Genomic DNA, 17,569 nt, shown 5'->3' on the forward strand with positions numbered 1-17,569 from the left:
TGACCAGCCACTAAACTTTAAATGTGTACCACTAAAAAAGGCTGAAACCCTTTCTGATTGAACAAACAGCTAGGTGGCACTGTGGGTCACCATCTCATTTTTTGTATCCTGCTTGACTTTAGGCTGCTATTTGAGCTTCTTAACAACTTATGGTTAACTTTAGGAATTGCTTAGCTGGGTATACATCCTGGCAGCATAGACAACAGTGAAATGCAAGGAGTTGGAGAAAAGAGGAAATATGTGTGCACCTGTTAGGACGGTCTCCCATCAAAATGATTCATGGTGTTACACTAGTTTTTACACATGCAAAGAAAATGTAAAAGGAGAGAGGTAGAGAGAGATAGAAGTTTATTTTCACACACCTGAAGTGGACGTGGTTTCAGACTGTCAATCCAGCACGAGCTTCATTTGAAGCAAAACAATGCCCTTCACCACTGAACCGTTGAGCCGGTGCATCTGTTCTCCTCTAAGGATTAAGGGGAAAACATCTGGATACAATAGCTCATCTGTATTTACAATACAAATCATCACAATCCAGCGAGGTTCACATGCAGACAATGAGAATTATAGAGATCCGTGAGATTCACAGCGGTTCTTCACAAACACTCTCTGGCAACCACAGCATTTTTCAAGGACAAATTTAACTGACAATAACAGACAATTTATTCAGGCCCATTTGTCAGTAGACACTGTAAGATGATACTGCCGTTGAGACCGGGAGCTTTTTGATACTGACGTTCATCTGTTAATTGAATCACAATGACAGTGAAGCCCATTCAACCTGCAGGGGACCAAGACAAATTGCCCTTTTTGGCTGCTCCTACTATCCTGATGTCACCCTGTGTGCTCCACACACAGCTGCCTTAACAAACTGTGAATATCTCTATGAGCATGATGCTGAGTGACCATACCAGAAATACAGCTGCAGATTTCATAAGCAAACGTCCAACAGTTATCCCTGATTTTCCTGCTTTGATATGAAGTCTGATTCTGCAGAATTTAATTTCTTATAAGGAGACGCTTTTAAATCTCCCAAAATTTTGTTCAAACAGTTTTCTCTTTATACTGCATCCAAACAGTGCGCTATCCCTACAAATATTAATCAATTTAAAACTGTCTAATAATGCATCTCTCAAGTGTTTTGCAAAATAATAATTTCAAATGTTAACCCATATATCTAAGCAGAGGGGACGGCAGTTGTAAATTAGCACTGTGCTGTGTCTGGTGGAATATATATTTTTGTTTAAATAAACCAATAAAGTTTCCAAAGTAGTCTCAAAATTATGTTTAACTGTTTCATTAATAAATGAGGAATATTTTGTTTTCAGTTTAAATAACAATGGCTGGGAATATTATGTTTGAACAATATTTCTGTTAATGGTATTCTATTATAACCTACTATAACCACACGATAACCCGTCATTTTAAAACTAACAATTCAAATTTTTATTCTGCATTTTGAAATGCAATCAAGCCCAAAACTGCCTCAAAGAAAGAATAATTGAAAATTCAAGATCCCATCATCTGAAAATTACTTTCCCCTCAAATTCAAGGAGCAACACAGCTTTTATTTAAGCGAACTGAGCTCACTGACCTCCACCTCGGGGGCCAGGAGGAAAATAAAGAAGGAACAAGCTGTCCTGGTGTATGACAAACTGCGTTCTGTAGGTTACACAAACACAATAAAGTATTCATTGTGCGTCCGCGAGTGCGTCCAAAATGTAACCCAAAGCATCCATTCTGGTATGTAACCTGGAAGATTTAAGGCTACCGGGGGGCTCAACGGCAGTGAAACCTCCGCTGGGAAATTCACAGCGACTGACTCGCAACTGTGTGGAGCTTGGAACAGTCTGCATGTGTGTTTTATATACATTCACCTTTGTATCAGCTGTGGATAAACACTCACATGCCACTCACGAGCACAGACTGTAGGAAAAACATGAAATGCCGTTTAAAGGCGTCAGTGTGTTTCAAATGAAGTGCTTGTCTCATTGTCCAATGTCTGAAACACAGATCTCTGTATACAGAGGCTTTGGAAAGTCTTCTGACTCAGCAGTGGGGGTCCCACGAACCCTAGACACCTAAATATTTCAGTCAAGATTCTATATATGTAATTTTTTTCTATCTGCTTTCACTGGCTCTGTGTGGATGGGCCTCACCCAAGTAAAACATCATGTAAATTGAAATCTAATCACATTTTTTTGATAATGATACAGTAAGGAAATTATCCCTTTTTTGAAATTACAACTGTTGCTCATTTAATCATGAGGAATATTTAAGATTTGAGAATAAACTTTTAGGGGCTCGGAGACTGAAAAGATGGTGTGAAGCTTGAGGTCTGTGAGATCTGCTGCCTTTTTTAATCACAAAACATCAAATTAGTTGGACCCAATATTATTTTTTTTCAACCTATATACAAATTGGAGTATTTGTGATATTATAAACATCAAGCAGAGATGAACTACCACTGCCACTGAGTGTACACTCAGGGCAAATAATTTTGCTTTAATAATTTTGTTTTAATTTGTGTCAAATTCCCACTGCTGAAAAAAACACAGAGAAAGGAGACCTTTAGGTGCTGCAGCAGTCTATGTTGACGTGTATGTTTAACACTTAAATGAGAATGCTGCAAATAGACTTTTACACAAAGGGTGGGCTTAAAGTTGGGTGAGGAAATGGGGGTTAACTGACATCTGTAAGTCAAGACAAACCCGGCCTCAAGCGTAAACCTTGAACTCTCAGCACCGGGCGTCAGGAGGGGGTTTTCATTCCACAGGTATCTTCAGGACTCAGGTACATGGGAAGAGACAATAGCTCAGCCTGTGTAGACCAGTGACTGTAGGACAGCAGACAAACAAGAGAGAGACACCTAACAGTGTTGCCAGCAGCGTTCTCTGGAGAGCACAGTGAATAAATGAGCAAACCCGAGCCGATCCAGCACCAGGAAAGAGTAATTGCTCCACCCTGTGGACTGAATGACACAAGCCCCGCAGTTGGTTGAGGATCAGGATTTGAAGCGTTTCCCTTTTGCAGTCCCTGCTCGAGCTCTGAGTTTGGATTTTTTGTGCAGCATCACTTTGGTCTGAGGCCGGACTATAATGTCACTTTCTTCATGTTGTTGCATTTTGTAGAGATTTATTCCCAAGCAAATAATTTGAGGCAACATTTCACCCAATTGTGATCATTGAACATCTCTTATAGGCACAGCTGCTACAACTGCCTTCAATCCTCCCACCATCCTGGGAAGGATTTCAACATGACTTTTGGAACCTGGCTGCAGGGATTTACTCCCATTCAGCCAGTGTATCAGTGAGATCACCCGGCGACGTCTGGTGAATAGGCCTGACTCACAAGTTGGCAATACACTTCATCCCAAAGGCTGTCAGTTTTGCACTGGACTGGACAAAAAAGTATTCTTTATCTTTGTCTTGACCAAACTCCTTTGAACAGTCACAAAGGTGGAAGCACACTGTTGTCTGTAACAGACGTAAATATATTTGAGCTGGTCCAGTGCATTCAGGCACAATAAAAAATAAATGTTAATCGTACTTTACCCGTCAGTGAGAGCAGTGATCTGTGGCCTGGAAACATGTCGTCATGAAGCTCCTGACGAACGTGTTTTGTGCAGACGTTGCTTCCGGTGGCGGTTTGTAGCGACTCCTTCAGAGCTGGTAAATTAAGATCGAAATGTGACAAACTGTCGAACGGACAAATTGGGAAGATGGCGCTCTACAACATCACCGAACACACTGAATTTCATGAGTTTAATCGACCGATGAATCCTTTTGTAGGAGAACAGTTTAGTCTGAGACTTTAAATCACTGCTCTGAGTACAGCCTGAATTTTACCGAGGCTGGTATTTATGTATTTCAGTGATTTTAAAATCTGATAATACAATCTGCCAATTTACTTTTTTTCTTTTTCAAATAAACATAACATGGAACAAGGGAAACAATGTAGAGTTGGAAAATATTCTTGTTTGTGCCGTCCTGTGGACAAACTACATAAAGACGTCACTGTCTTAACCCCACTCATGTTTACACTGATGAAACAGAAATAAAATGTCAACCAAGTGTCTTATGTTAAAGGAAGAAAAAAACTAAAATGTACAAACCATCATAAAACATTTCTTTACTTGCACATCTTCACGGCGTTTTCCTCTCAAGTATACATTACATACTGAAAGTAACTCATCACAAAACACTGAACACAAGAATGAGGATGAAAACAAAACGGTCATTTGTCTTCTATACACCATGTACTATACAGTCTGTATGAGCCCTCTTGGTATAAATTACATCCAAAAAAATTATTAATTTTCATTAGCCAGAGCTTTGAATACATTCAATACTAAAATATTCAAATGGATTTAAAAAGAAAAGCTTTTACTCTCACTAATGTTGACATCACTTTCTAATTTGACATCACTCTTGAAAATCTCTGCCATCGGCGTCAGCGACAGAGATCAGAAAGCGTCTGTTAGTGTTCTCTAGAGTTTATAAAGCCCCACTTCGCACAGCTCAGAGGGAAAGTGTTTAAAAATATTTCACCCTTCAGTAAACCAAGAATGTAACGCACAAAGTACAAAAACGCTTCTACTGTCACAAACCCAGAGCTGATACAGATCCACTGCGTTTGAAATGGGAGGATGCTTTTAATATTTTTCAACATGATCCCTTCCACGTCCATTTCGTAATTGAAACTGTCGAGACTCCTGGAAATTTAAATACATTTTTTTTTTTATATAAAAATGACATCAACCTCCGCGAGAGAGTTACTCTTCGCCAACCACCACCAGTTTGGGGTTTGAATCATCCTGGTACTTTTAAGAGCTAGTGGATGTAATTTAGACTCACGCAGGTGCGTGAGCTGTGGCCTGTAACCAACTCACTTTAACACTGTATCTTTCATCATCAATTAATGATGAGCGTCTGATAAAGATGTCCACTGTCGCAATGTTTTTTTTACTGTCCTGTTAAGTAAAAGTTGTTTTACTTATTATTTTATGTTATTGTTGTACCGGGAGCAGGGAAACAACTCACTGTTGTTATCACAGTAAATCCTTTAGGAGTTTCACCAAACTCTAGGTTGTCAGTCAGAGAGGACTCTTCTTAGGCAAATAATAAAAATAATGGTAAAAAGAACACGAAGCAAATAGAAACTGTTAAACTGAGAGGAACTCTTCACCTCCAGAACAGTACTAGCTTCGTCCAGATGGCCACATTATAGAAATCTAATGAAATCACCATCTGTGATTTACACAGAACAAGCACACACGTCAATAATAAAAACAACTTCAAGATATTTCAGCTTTAAATAAAAAATAAAAGATTGAAGCCTTCGTCTGTTTGTTTTTTTCTTCCTTTCATCTATACAGACAGAAATGACTATTGGCAACTGATCTGGCTCTGAAAAGTTTGACTTCCTTTTCCAACATCTGCATCTTCAGGAACAAATTCAGAAATAATCAAACATGGAGAAATGAGGTGAGGACATGTTCCAAATACATTCACTGGAGATGTAAACCAACCATATTTACTTTGAACCGTCGTGAGACCTGTGGCACTCTGCATGTTAGTAACGATTATATGTTAGTAAAGGCTGATATATCTGACTGATGCAATAGACCAAACTTTGATTTAAGTTTAATAACTGGATTCAGACTTTGTCTTGTCGTTACTCTGATATACACTAAAGGCTGGGTTTCAAAATGCCGTCCTTTTTTGGTACTGGCTGAAATGTGTCTGACAGCAGCACTGAAGTACTGGGGGAAAAATATAACCAGCACCAGTATTGACAAATTTCAGATGATACCCAGCCAATGTACATATGCAGAATAGTTTTTGATCAGTTCACCAATTTGAGACAGAAGTAGAGGCCTGTTGAACCCTCAAAGACATTCTTCATTGTGACCGTATGGAGAGCGGCATTGCTGCTGAACTCAGGATCAGGTGATGAAGCAAGTGACAGCTTACATTCTTCAACTGTTTCAGCCGGGGACCCAAGATGACAAAATACCTCAGGGTATTCCCAGGGTTTAAACCTGTGGTTTAGATGACCCCCCCGACTTACGAGGTACTCTGACAGGAGCTGAATGTCCATGGAGGTTGATGGGTTGTTAATTTGTTAAAGGGGCTGGTTGTTGTGTGTCATTCCAAGTCCTGACTGAAACCTCTGTGGGTCCTTCCCAGTCCAGCCTCAAGTATACAGGTACTCCTCCGAGTACTCCCTGTCCTCGGGCGTGTACTGGTTCTCTCCGGCTGCGTACTGGTCATCTCCAGCGCCGTACTGGTCAACCACAGGGGCATACTGGTCGTCTGCGGCAGCGTACTGGTCACCTCCCACGGTGAACTGGCTGTCCCCTTCTTGCGATTGTTCTGCTGCGTGTTGGTTCTCTGCAGTGTTCAGCGTGGATTTCTTTATTCTTAAAAAATAAATACAAAATTAAAGACATTTATATAGGGACACAGAAAAGTTTTGAAGGTGTAGTAATTGTAAAAAGTGTAACAGACTAAAGGAAGCATACATGCGTGAGCTGGGTATCACATGCCATCTGATCTGAGCTGCACAGTCTCCAAATGGCAAAGACATAAATATCATGTCTGTGGGCGGCTGAATCAGCCATATTAAGCACATTCACCAAATGCATTTCTCTCCTGGCCCTGTCAATTAATATTGAACTGACCTTCAAACATGGGAAAGCATTAAAAATGCAAGAGGTAATTTGTTGGAATTAGAAGAAAAAAAACACAAAAACCTTCAAATGTCACCAGCGGGGGGGGGCTCTAGTGTGGAGCAAATTCCTAAAATGCACTGTCCATTAGATTTCCTGATTTTGTTAAGATGCAGCTGTTTTCTAACACTGGGTTGTCACTTGAGTGAGACAATGGAGGCAGTGGAAATAAGCAGCTCAAAGTCCAGACAGGATTTGGCCCGGCGACATTTACTTATGTGCCAAAAGCAGGTGGGACACAAAAATAACGTGGTCAGGGTTGTAAACTTAAACTTCAGGAGCGGGCGAACACATGAGCCACGGCACCCATCAGCAAGTTGACACCGTGACGCACGAGTACTCCCCAGTTATTACTACATGACTATTCAGCACGCATGGGTTGGACCTCAGCCAAAAGCTCAATACAAAAAAATAAATCCCCATTGAATACAGAAATAGACTTATTTAATGTGAAAGCATTACCAAGTTGATTAAATCTTTTCTTCTCCATTGAAAAAAACGTGTGCACTTACTGGTTCTTATGTTTTGCTCCACTGATATGAGATTGGTATTGCTCCACAGAGTTTAGTTCAATCTTGCAGACGGTACAGGGGTAGCCCTTTAGTGTGGAAGCTGTGGACACATACAAAGGTTAGTCTCCTTAAACTCCACAAGTCTGAATCTCTCCACATAGTTAATAAGAACTGAGAAGTATTACATTATTCATTATTTATCATCAGAGGAGAGATGACTTCAGTAAGTGGAGCGATTAAAATGGCAGTTTCTCCAAAAGCAGCTTCATGATTCCCTGACTCTGTGGTCTGACCTGGTGCAGAGGAGGGACCGTACGTCTCCATCAGTTTGAGCTTGGTCATCTGTTTTCTATGCTTCTTGCCGACGTAGTGTTGCTGGGCCATGAGTGGATTGTTGAAGGACGCCTGGCAGATGGAGCAGAAACGGTCTGGGTCTCTGTTGTTGCCGTCGTTGTTGTTGTTGTTGTTGTTGCCCGTTGCCGGCACAGCGCTCGAATCATCTGCAGGTTTCTTCTTCGGCTGAGGTGTTGGTGCCGTTTGGGCGGCGACTGCTGAAGAGGCAAAATAATAAAAACAATTCTAAAAGGTTATTGAAATTAATATCTATAGACTGCTCAACAAATTAAGGGAACACTTCATCGTCACAGTATAACCACAAGTCAGTTAAACTTAAACTTAAGGGGTATCAATCTGTTCATTTAGGAAGCACAAGTGATTCTGAATCAATTTCACTTTGGTGAAAAAAAAAGTAGGTTCTGAATACAATCCTACAAACCTGGGGTCTGGGGACCGACCGTCTTCAGCCTCAAGTTCTTGGCGTGAACTTTGCCCTGGTAGTGAGACTCGGCCACCACAGGAGAGGAGAATGTCATGTTACATACATGACACACCTTGGACCGGTCAGAGTCTCCGTTATTACAGTCCTGCTGACAAAGTAAACAATAATAAATTACGGCTATAATTGGCTAGAAGGCTAGACTGTCTTTCATCATTGTGCATCCGTTTCGCTGTGCTTCTAAACATACTAAAACTGGACTCTCACTGACATCTGAGATGTTACATGGGGCATCCACTTTCTTGATACAGACTAAAGAACATATGAACACTCGTTCGAAAAATTCACTTTTAGGACCAGAGCTGACATCTTCTTTTCCACTGCTTCTTCCATTTCGCAATTCCATATGCTATGAGACAAATCGGACCGAGCATGAACCAAACAAGGCAGTGAAGACATCTCAGTCTTTTCCTGATAAAAAATTAAAGGCTGTTATCAGGTGTGACGACGGCCACAATGTGTTATATGATGGATGATGTTGACATCCTTTCCATTAATGACACGTTTGTCTAAATTTGTTTAATCTGGATTTTTTTTGTTTTAAACATGACAGCTCTAAGTGAATCTGCTGCAGGTTGGCGAGAGGGCTTCGTAGCAGTTGGTTGGATAAGGAGATCATGTGGCTGCGAGCGAATATGGCACAACAAGCACAGAGCATCATTTGGGGCCAGACAGAAATGTTTTAGACACGTGGGACGTCCGACTGCCAAGTACTGTTGTTTTCAATTAATTGTGGGAAAACAAACAGAGACTCTCAGTTGGCTCAGTTTGGCATTACACAATATAAAACTGTGCGCAAAAGTTTGGAAAATTACAATTGCATTTATGAGGTGAAGGGAAACCCTGACAACCCTGATACCCAAACGTCTGCACACTTTTTAATTAACATTTGATGAAAGGTCCAATTTAAATGTAATTTGCCCATGCCTGAAGTTTTGCATTCACCTGGAACTTTGAGTGATTTATATTTACATGAACTGCTTTCTACTCACACTATCAGATGATGACTTTAACTTTTTGAAAGCTGGCTCCGTCTCATTTTGGATGGAGAGATAACGACGCACTTTGTTGGCATGTTTCTTGCTCTGTAAGGAGAAGCACAATTGTTAATCACAAAGTGGACAACAATCATTGCATTTTCATAGCCGATGAGTTGGTTTTTAATGATTCTGAAAAGTTGACACTATTATTTTTGTATTTTGTTTGGAACAAGAAAATGGCTGCACAGTTTCATGTATAGACACGCCCAACTCAAACATTAAGGCTACATCCATGCTAAGCTAACTCATTTTAGAACTGAACTGTTAACTTGTGAAAACAATGTGTTGTTATCATTTTAGTTTCCAGGATGTGTTTGTAAAGATTTTCATCCACCCTGATATGCCTGAGTAACTGGAAAATGCCTACATTTCTTCTTCGTCATCCTCAGTCAGCAAAATACAGATACATGGACCACAGCCAACATCTGGTGAGTAGTGGGGAAACAAGTCTTCCTAATCCACTTCTGTTCTGTCCCCCTCTGCTCTCTTTGATCACCTACACTGTGATCTCACACTGAACTCAGGATTCAGTTTAGGGTTTCTGCACCGAGCGAAATTTTAGATTTTTTAAGATATTTAATGTAATAACCGTTTCATCATCATTACAAGCAAAGTGTGGAAAAAATCAAAGATTTGACATTCCTGTCACTCATCCCCTGCCATATATGATAATTCCTAAAAACCTCATTAATTTATCATGAGAAAATGGATGCATGGATGGATGGATAAATCAAAAATACATTTTATATGAAAAGGTCAGTAGACCAAAACAATAACACTAGGCATTTTTTCCAACCAATGTTTGCTGAAAATTACATACAGAAACATTTTGTAAGTAAGTTTACTGACAACAGAACGCAAGAAAATAAATTATTATTGAGCTTGCCCTCAAAATCACTGACCATAGAACCAACATACAAAAACTGTGTAATCCTCAGACAAGGAAACAGAAGCAGCAGCATCAAACTGCGAGCTCACTGACCTGATAATGAGTCAACTTCTGAGACTCAGAAATCAGGACAGCACTGCAGACTTTACACTGGGAGTCAGAAAACAGGTCGCCGTGCTCCTTTATCATCTTATTTACTGCAGGTGGAGGAACAGGAGATTTCAAATCAGGTTATATCTTATGGGAAAATGTAAATTAACATAATGTAAAAAAAAAAGAAATTCAAACAAGATTTCAGCAAACGACACTTCAACAGCGTTATCAAGGCCATAAGAAAGCATTGTTCAATTCCTGCAGACAAACAAATGTTTTAGGCCTAACTGCAAGTCGCAGTCATTCATCATGGTTCATACAATCTGGAAAATTAAATTCACCTTGCGTGAACTCAAAGACATGTGGCAAACTTTATAGGTGGTGATGTATTACACAGCTATAATTAAGTCAAATATCAAGCCGGGAGATGAAAACTGGTCAGACTGTACATTGAAGGAGCATGACATGTCTTTTACTTGCTTAGTTGGTTTGCATCAGCGATGTTTTAGTATAGGTCAGGTTGCCTTGGATTTTTTCAAAGAATACAACAAATGTAAATGGCATGGACAAAAATGTTGGGATGTTTAACCTAATATTTTGTACAACACCTTTCTGAGGGAATCACAGTAATGAAGTGCTTTCTGCAGCTTCTCTTAATGACACTAGCTTGATCTTGGGGGTCATCTTTCCTCGGTTCTTGGTCCACTAGTCACATGTTCAATTTGGGGACAATTATCCTCTTGCAGCCACATCCCAGCAGGTTGGCTATAGGTTCTAATGACATTTGCAACTGCGGTGACAGGAGCATCGAGCTGCTTGGAGATGATCTTGTTAAGTGAGAATCGCACAGTGATTCTCCATCTAAAAAAGGCTGAACGACTGATTAAAAAGCTTGAAGACATTTGGGATACTAACTGAATAGTCTGCTTGAAATAAGAGAACTATTCATCACCACTTCTAAGGGGAAGCCATACTTTTGTCCAGGCCATTCGTAATGTACTGTAGCCTTAAGATCCGGGGAAGGAAAACATGTAAATATTGAAATGAACCACATCTACTCTGAGAAAACTGATGCCACAAACCCTTTGATATCAATCTGTTTTGGCATCACTGACACCATCTCGTTAGTGGTGATGGTAGCTACAGACATGCACCAAAGCCGAAACTCTGGTCCACTCAGGCAAAGTTGACAGGACTACTGAGAGATACTGCAGACATAAAACCTGTCAGATATGAGACGTATTCGCGTTTGAAGATTACATTCGAACAACACAAACAAAGTTTAGCTCATAAGGTGTCATATCAAACTTCAGAACTGGATACAGGAGCTACAGCAGGTTTATAGAGCATCTCGCGTATGACCCTAAAACATGCGTGTCTGATGGGCCAAAGCCGAAGGATCCTCCCTCGGTCTCCACTGCTCCGCAGGCAGACGGGTTGATTCACCATCACACTGAGGCTGACTCGGATGCAGACATGCTCTAATCGACCTTGGAGCCGAAACGGCTACACGGTTAGCTTAGCATAGATTAGCAAACGCCGCTCCGCTCGAACTGTATTGACGGCTAACACGTTAGCTTGAGGGAAGGTAACGGCAACGCGGGCCTTTTACGCCAGGTTCGTCTCAACTTTGGCCGGGTCGCCCACACAGTGTCGCACATCATCAGCGAACAGAGAAGAAACAAGCCATACCCTCCGCCGGACCAGTAGGTAAGTAAGGGAAGTCCTCCGTCTGCATCGCCACGGCCATAATTTCAACTACCTGCGGCGCCTCAACGGGCATGCGCAGATCGCAGGACTTCTTCTTCTTCGTGTTTCATTGGCGGGTCGCAACCACGTGGAGCATTGTCACCACCAACTGACGTAATTGGGTATAAACGACTTTTTGCCCATACAGACACAAAACAAAGCTATTACCACTGCCTACAACCGCGAATCTCAGATGGCCAACACCAACTGCAGTTCCAAAAGATCACAAGAAAACGCTATAATGCCATGCTCAGCACAAGGAAATCCGATGCGACATCAAATATAGCTATATTTATAGAGTGATTCACTACTTTCTCTCGTCAGTTTCCGTAGTGTAGTGGTTATCACGTTCGCCTAACACGCGAAAGGTCCCCGGTTCGAGACCGGGCGGAAACAGTGTTTGTTTTTCTTCTCCTTTTTTTTGATAGAAATTACTTAATTAATTAAAAGTTATAAAATCAAAGTACATATTACATGATGTACGACTGATTGAACAGTTCATCACGGTGATCACCCATGTCTGGTTGTGTTGGCATGCAGCATTTAGCTCTCAAAATTTCATTGAAGACATGTTTGAGTGTGTTTAATAAAAGGTTGCTTCACTAGATTTCATCTTAAAAACACTGGTCTGCTTATTTTCATTATAATTAATGGGTCGAATTTACTTCTTTACTTTCATATCATCTTGTTTATCTCTATCAGTCAGGATTTTGAAAATATCTGAGGAAATGTCAACCCTGATGTTCTCTGATACAACCCACATTTGACAGGTCTTCTCCCCATTCTGAGCTGCCCTGTCTATATAACCACCAAATACGGTGTGACTGGCTTCACTCGAGCCATGGCGGTGAGGAAGGTCCTCTTATGATAAAGAAAAGAAAACATAACCTTTTCTGCGTTTTCATTGTTTTGCTTTTTGCTTCTTCTACATCAGCTGATAGCATGAAAATATCTTTTGCAAGGCTGTTTCTACTGCCTCAGGCCATGGCATACGTTTCAAGGCCCTCGGCCCAGGTTTGGTCCAAACGGACCTCTTCTTGACCATCTTAGAAAGATTAGGACAATTCTCCCACCTGGCTGATGAAACCCAAAAAATATGCAGACCACGGGGTGTTGGGGTAAGTCTTTTTGTGAAAGTTATTGTCCTTAAGAATTTCAATAAATGAAACGCAATTTTCAGTGTTGTGGGCTGCATTTGTTATATTCAATATTTATCATATCCCTGTACCTTGTACGAGGTGACAGATGAGACAAAGAATGGAGAGGCCCTCATGGTGACAACTAATATAAAGAAATACATGGCATTTTCCAAATTAATCTCATGAATTTTTGCAACGACAAAGTAGAACAACATCATACTTGGCTTGCAGAATCAATTACATCTTTTAAATCACTTCTTGAAAAAATATCTTTTAAGAAAGCCTTTTATAAATCTTGGTACACATTTGTATTGCCAACATACCTGGTGATTTTATTGTTTTTATGCTGTATTTTCATGTTTTATTTCAGTCAGATATTATTCCCTGATTTTATTTGCCTCAGGCCTGAATCAGGGTCCAAAATTAACATGTGTCACTCTCCAAATGACGATAGAAATGTTGTTGGTGGATAAAATAAATCAGGTCACTTGCAATTTATTAGTCACTATAGTAAAAACGTGTTTGTGTATGTAAGTGTGTGTATGAGATGTAATATCAATTAATGTTTTAAAATTAGTCTCCGTACAGCAGGAGAGCAAAAAGGTATTTTGGACCCTGGCTAAAATATTTGAATCTCGTTTTAACCATGAAAGCTCTTTGTAACTGTGTTTTGAAAAGTGCTGTTGAACAATTAATAATCTAATATCATTTTTTTAATTAATTATTATTACCATGAGCCCATATTTATCAATTTAGATAGATGGATAGATGGATAGAAAGATAGATAGGAACTTCTGGTGATGCAGCAGCAGGTATCACCTTACAAAATATACAAAATACAAATGTAAAGATATAGAAATTGCAAAAATATAAAGAATAAGGAATATATATAAAGAATTTACATGAAATTGCAGTTCAGAAATGTGCATAGGAACCTGGAGACATGAAGGTGCAAATGTGCCAGGATTTGTGTTAAACAGAGTCCAGAGTGTCATGCACTGATTTGTTATACACTGTGGAAAAGAACACGTAAACCAGCAACAACACGATGTATGAGAATATTTACTTCAACTTCATGACATTCATTTGAAGTGAAATGACAAGGAACCGACTTAAGTGTCGAGAAAAATGGGCTGAACTTGATGGTTTTATGAAAAGGTATTATGAATGCTTGAGTTATGGCCAAATCCGTAGTGTGTGTGTCATGTCACAGTGACTTTGACTTTGTTGCAGCCAGAAGTTATTTCAGAATTGACGGAAAAGTTATATAATTCCTTTCGTTTGGGACAACAATCAGAGCCTCTCCGTTCTTTGTGTCATCCGTCACCAGCTCTAGGAGGGCATCAGCGACCTCTGACACACTGAAATAAAAAGGTATAGTGACATCAATGAACACGCATGTACACAATATCATGTATGATCATGACAATGTACTTTAACATGCATAACATGGTGTCACGGGACAGACAGAGGAAATTACGGAATGGGGCATGGATCAAAGAGTAGAAATTTAATGAGGCTCGGCAACAACTTCAACGAAAGGACAAGAGCAATGACTCACTTTAAAACCCCAAACTTTTCAATCATTTGATGGGTTGCAGCTGCAAGATGGGAGGATTGTCTGAGTATGGATAGGACGTTGGTGAAGAGGTCCGTTTGGACGAAAGATGGGCAAAGAGCGTTGACTCGTATACCATAGCCTGATGCGGTAGAGGCATCCTAGTAAAAGACACACAGCTAGGTTTCATCTGTTCACATTCACTTCTTTGTAACACTTGTCTCTGTCATCCTTTTTGGGACATTATAAATGACAAGTGTATTTATTTTGACATAATGTAATATGGACATACAAATTTCAATCAATAAAAATAAAGATAGAAAAAAGAAACTCTTCCTTACTGCCATGGCTCGAGTGAATCCAATCACTCCATGCTTGGTGGCTGTGTAGACAGGACAGTTCAGTAGAGGACCAAGACCTGTGGGATATGAATTACAGTATATATGTCAATAATAGGGCTCAATATTACTGCATTAAATAATTATCTATAAACCAATGTTCATGGTCTGCTGGCTGTTGATTTTTTTGCAAACAAAATAATGTTGGGGGGGGTTGCTCCATGTAAGCATCTTGTATTTGTCACATTAAAGAAATTATGTCTGTGTACTAACAGAGGAAAGTGTTTTCTATGGTTGTAAACATGATCTTTACCTGCCAAAGATGCTGTGTTGACGATGACCCCTCCCCGACCACCCGCCAACTTGCTCATGTGCTCCAGAGCCACGTAGGTCACCCTGATAACGCCCATCTGCATCACAGAAAAGCTACGGTTTATTTTGGTGTCCATTGTTCACAGAGGAAATCTTTTATTCTGTCCAGATGTTGGAAATTGAACAGAGAAAGCATAATGCAGTGTACGCTTAACTGTTAGGTTCCCCCTAACTACTGAACAGAAATAAATGGAAATGTTCCTGTCTGCTGCAGTACAGATGGCAATTTGTGAAACATGGAAAAGATAATGGGGTGTGGTATAAAGTTCCTCTTTCTGCTTCTTACAAGGTTTATGGAAACCATTCTCTCCCATGTGCTCTCATTCATGATACCGGCATTGTTGCACAGGATGTCTATCCCCCCAAAGGTGTCTGCAGTTTTCTGAAGGGCAGCTTGAGAGCAGAAGAAAAGAGCAGAAGTTAACTTTTAATTTCACAACCAAGTCGTATGCCATATGGCTTCATTGCACAACCAAAGATCCACTCTGTGTGTGTGTGTGTGTGTGTATGTGTCTTACCTTTGATCTGCTCGTCTGATTCAACATTACAGTTCAGTAACAAAGTTCTCTCTTGTCCGTACTGTTTCTTGAGGGTTTCCATTAAACTCTCTCCTGCAATTCGATTCACATCCAAGAGAGCTACCTGCACAGGTTAAGGACAATAAGTTTACTATAGGTCCACTTATCTAAAGCTAATGTACTACCTAAAACAAATCCAAACACCATGATAGTTATGATGTCTAGTTTTTGTTGAAAAAGGTGTGTTTCAATTCAACTTTATGATCATCTTTGGAGCTGGTCAAGTATCTGTCCAAATTTAACACCCAGGGAGGTTAAAAGTTAGCCTCATCAAGATCAGCCTTATCCAATAATAATAATAATAATGCATTTTATTCATAGAGCACTTTTCATTGCTAAAAGCAATCTCGAAGTGCGCAGCAACCCAGCTGTGACTGGTTTACTGTGTTTTTTTCAGGGCCACCCTTCCCTCTCCATCGGGAAGCCAGATGCCAAAGGAATTTCTCGCACAAACAAGCTTCAAGAAGTAAAGTGCTGCAACCTTCTTCAACAACCTCAAAACTGTCATGCATAGACGTGTTTCCCCGGGTGACATATGGCAGATGCATGAGGCATTAGTTCTACCCACAGACCCAAAAAGCTTCAGTGCCAGTTGAGGCAAATTGGGCCATTGACCTCTGCAGAGAGAGGGACACTCGTGAACCTTTCCTAAAAGGGGAGAATAAACGTAAAGCAAATCCATCATCATGGATGAAAGAAGAACATTTTGTAGAATTGCTTGTAATTGCTGTAGAATTTGTGGGCGATTCTGCTGGAAAACTTGAATATGCTTTCATCCCAGCCAATGGGATGCACGTCTGAGGAAGAATGTCCTCAACTGATCCTGTGAGTCATGGCGTTCAACACCCGCAGCAAAACTGTTTGTTTGTGATGATTGTGGGAATGTTGCAACAGCTTTTCCATTGTCTACAATCCAAAGGAATATTCAAGCAGATTCAGTGAGGCTGGAATTCTCCCTTACAAGAGGAACAGGATTTAACTGTCTTATGTAACAGACCCGCTAAACCCTGACTTTTCAATGTTTGATGAGAGAATAAAGTGAAATGCAAATCACATGTTTTCTTTAAATTGCCATTACTATAAAGTCCAGCAACAAAAACAATTTAGAATTTTTTTTTTAAAAGACGGAAATTGCCTAGCAACAATTGACAAATATTTACCTTGGCACCGTTTTGCAGAAGTAGCTCCGTTACGGCTTTTCCTATTCCCATCACTGCTCCTGTCACTACAGCAATTTTACCATTTAAAGCCATTTCAGCTGTTGAGTAATGACGAGGAGGAGGTAAGATAGAGGATCCCTGCAGGAAAACTATGAAGTCAGTCGATATCTGTGTGCCTTTAAAAACCTAAACCGAGTCCGCCCATCAGGAGGGAGGATGTGACAAAACACACTGGGACGGAGGGGACATTATTATACAGGCCACTAAATCAATAACTCAATAAACCATGGTGCAGCATGTGTTACACTGCTTCTAACTACAGGTTGCACTTTTGAAGAAAAGTAAAGAGATATTTTTCAGAAGTTATAAAAATCACGTGGAAGACCAATGGACTGTGTACACTGCAAAAAAAGATGAGAAATAGAATAGAAGCCTTTTATTGTCATTGCACATTTAAAACTGTACAACGGAATTTTTAAAACGTTTCCCAGTGGTGCACTTGCATAGCAACCCCCACATTTAAATTTACAAGATTTTAAAATTATGAGACCAACTGGATCTCATAAATTGTAA

General features: G+C 40.1%; 2 protein-coding genes and 1 non-coding gene across 8 annotated transcripts; 1 reads left to right on the forward strand and 2 right to left on the reverse strand.

The window, feature by feature from the left end:
• Nucleotides 1-4,107: 4,107 nt before the first annotated feature.
• znf346 (zinc finger protein 346) lies at nucleotides 4,108-11,932 on the reverse strand. 6 transcript variants are annotated; one of them, XM_035626158.2, is made up of 8 exons: nucleotides 11,795-11,932; nucleotides 10,103-10,206; nucleotides 9,073-9,165; nucleotides 8,021-8,171; nucleotides 7,539-7,796; nucleotides 7,246-7,345; nucleotides 6,527-6,572; nucleotides 4,108-6,424 (listed from the first exon to the last, which is right to left on the reverse strand). In XM_035626158.2, exons 1-8 carry the CDS (start codon nucleotides 11,883-11,885, stop codon nucleotides 6,335-6,337), a joined length of 933 nt encoding a protein of 310 aa, XP_035482051.1. In that variant the 5' UTR covers nucleotides 11,886-11,932; the 3' UTR covers nucleotides 4,108-6,334. The 6 variants fall into 6 exon arrangements, with proteins under 6 accessions (XP_035482051.1, XP_035482049.1, XP_035482047.1 ...); XM_035626156.2 differs by lacking the exon at nucleotides 6,527-6,572 and having other exon boundaries at nucleotides 7,539-7,793; nucleotides 8,021-8,168; XM_035626154.2 differs by lacking the exon at nucleotides 6,527-6,572 and having other exon boundaries at nucleotides 8,021-8,168.
• Nucleotides 11,933-12,174: 242 nt separating this feature from the next.
• trnav-aac lies at nucleotides 12,175-12,247 on the forward strand. Its single transcript has one exon. It is a non-coding gene; the product is annotated as a tRNA-Val (tRNA).
• A 1,792-nt stretch (nucleotides 12,248-14,039) lies between these two features.
• On the reverse strand, nucleotides 14,040-17,170 carry zgc:56585 (uncharacterized protein LOC393297 homolog). The gene is made up of 7 exons (XM_035626160.2): nucleotides 16,997-17,170; nucleotides 15,777-15,900; nucleotides 15,545-15,651; nucleotides 15,200-15,296; nucleotides 14,890-14,966; nucleotides 14,552-14,709; nucleotides 14,040-14,351 (listed from the first exon to the last, which is right to left on the reverse strand). Exons 1-7 carry the CDS (start codon nucleotides 17,087-17,089, stop codon nucleotides 14,231-14,233), a joined length of 777 nt encoding a protein of 258 aa, XP_035482053.1. The 5' UTR covers nucleotides 17,090-17,170; the 3' UTR covers nucleotides 14,040-14,230.
• Nucleotides 17,171-17,569: the final 399 nt, after the last annotated feature.

The sequence above is a fragment of the Scophthalmus maximus genome, chromosome 2 (assembly GCF_022379125.1).
Source record: "Scophthalmus maximus strain ysfricsl-2021 chromosome 2, ASM2237912v1, whole genome shotgun sequence".
NCBI lineage: Eukaryota > Metazoa > Chordata > Actinopteri > Pleuronectiformes > Scophthalmidae > Scophthalmus > Scophthalmus maximus.

Bases quoted from the DNA above. Each gene is read 5' to 3' on its own strand.
- znf346 (XM_035626153.2), bottom strand. From the start codon at position 11,885: ATGCCCGTTGAGGCGCCGCAGGTAGTTGAAATTATGGCCGTGGCGATG. The intron at 7,797-8,020 runs GTTTGTAGGATT...TTGCCTCTTCAG, and splicing joins GGTCGGTCCCCAGACCCCAG to CAGTCGCCGCCCAAACGGCA. The intron at 6,425-7,245 runs GTAAGTGCACAC...TTATTTTTTAAG, and splicing joins GGAGCAAAACATAAGAACCA to AATAAAGAAATCCACGCTGA.
- zgc:56585 (XM_035626160.2), bottom strand. From the start codon at position 17,089: ATGGCTTTAAATGGTAAAATTGCTGTAGTGACAGGAGCAGTGATGGGA. The intron at 14,967-15,199 runs GTAAAGATCATG...CATATCCCACAG, and splicing joins CAACACAGCATCTTTGGCAG to GTCTTGGTCCTCTACTGAAC. The intron at 14,352-14,551 runs GTGAGTCATTGC...TTTTTATTTCAG, and splicing joins GAAAAGTTTGGGGTTTTAAA to TGTGTCAGAGGTCGCTGATG.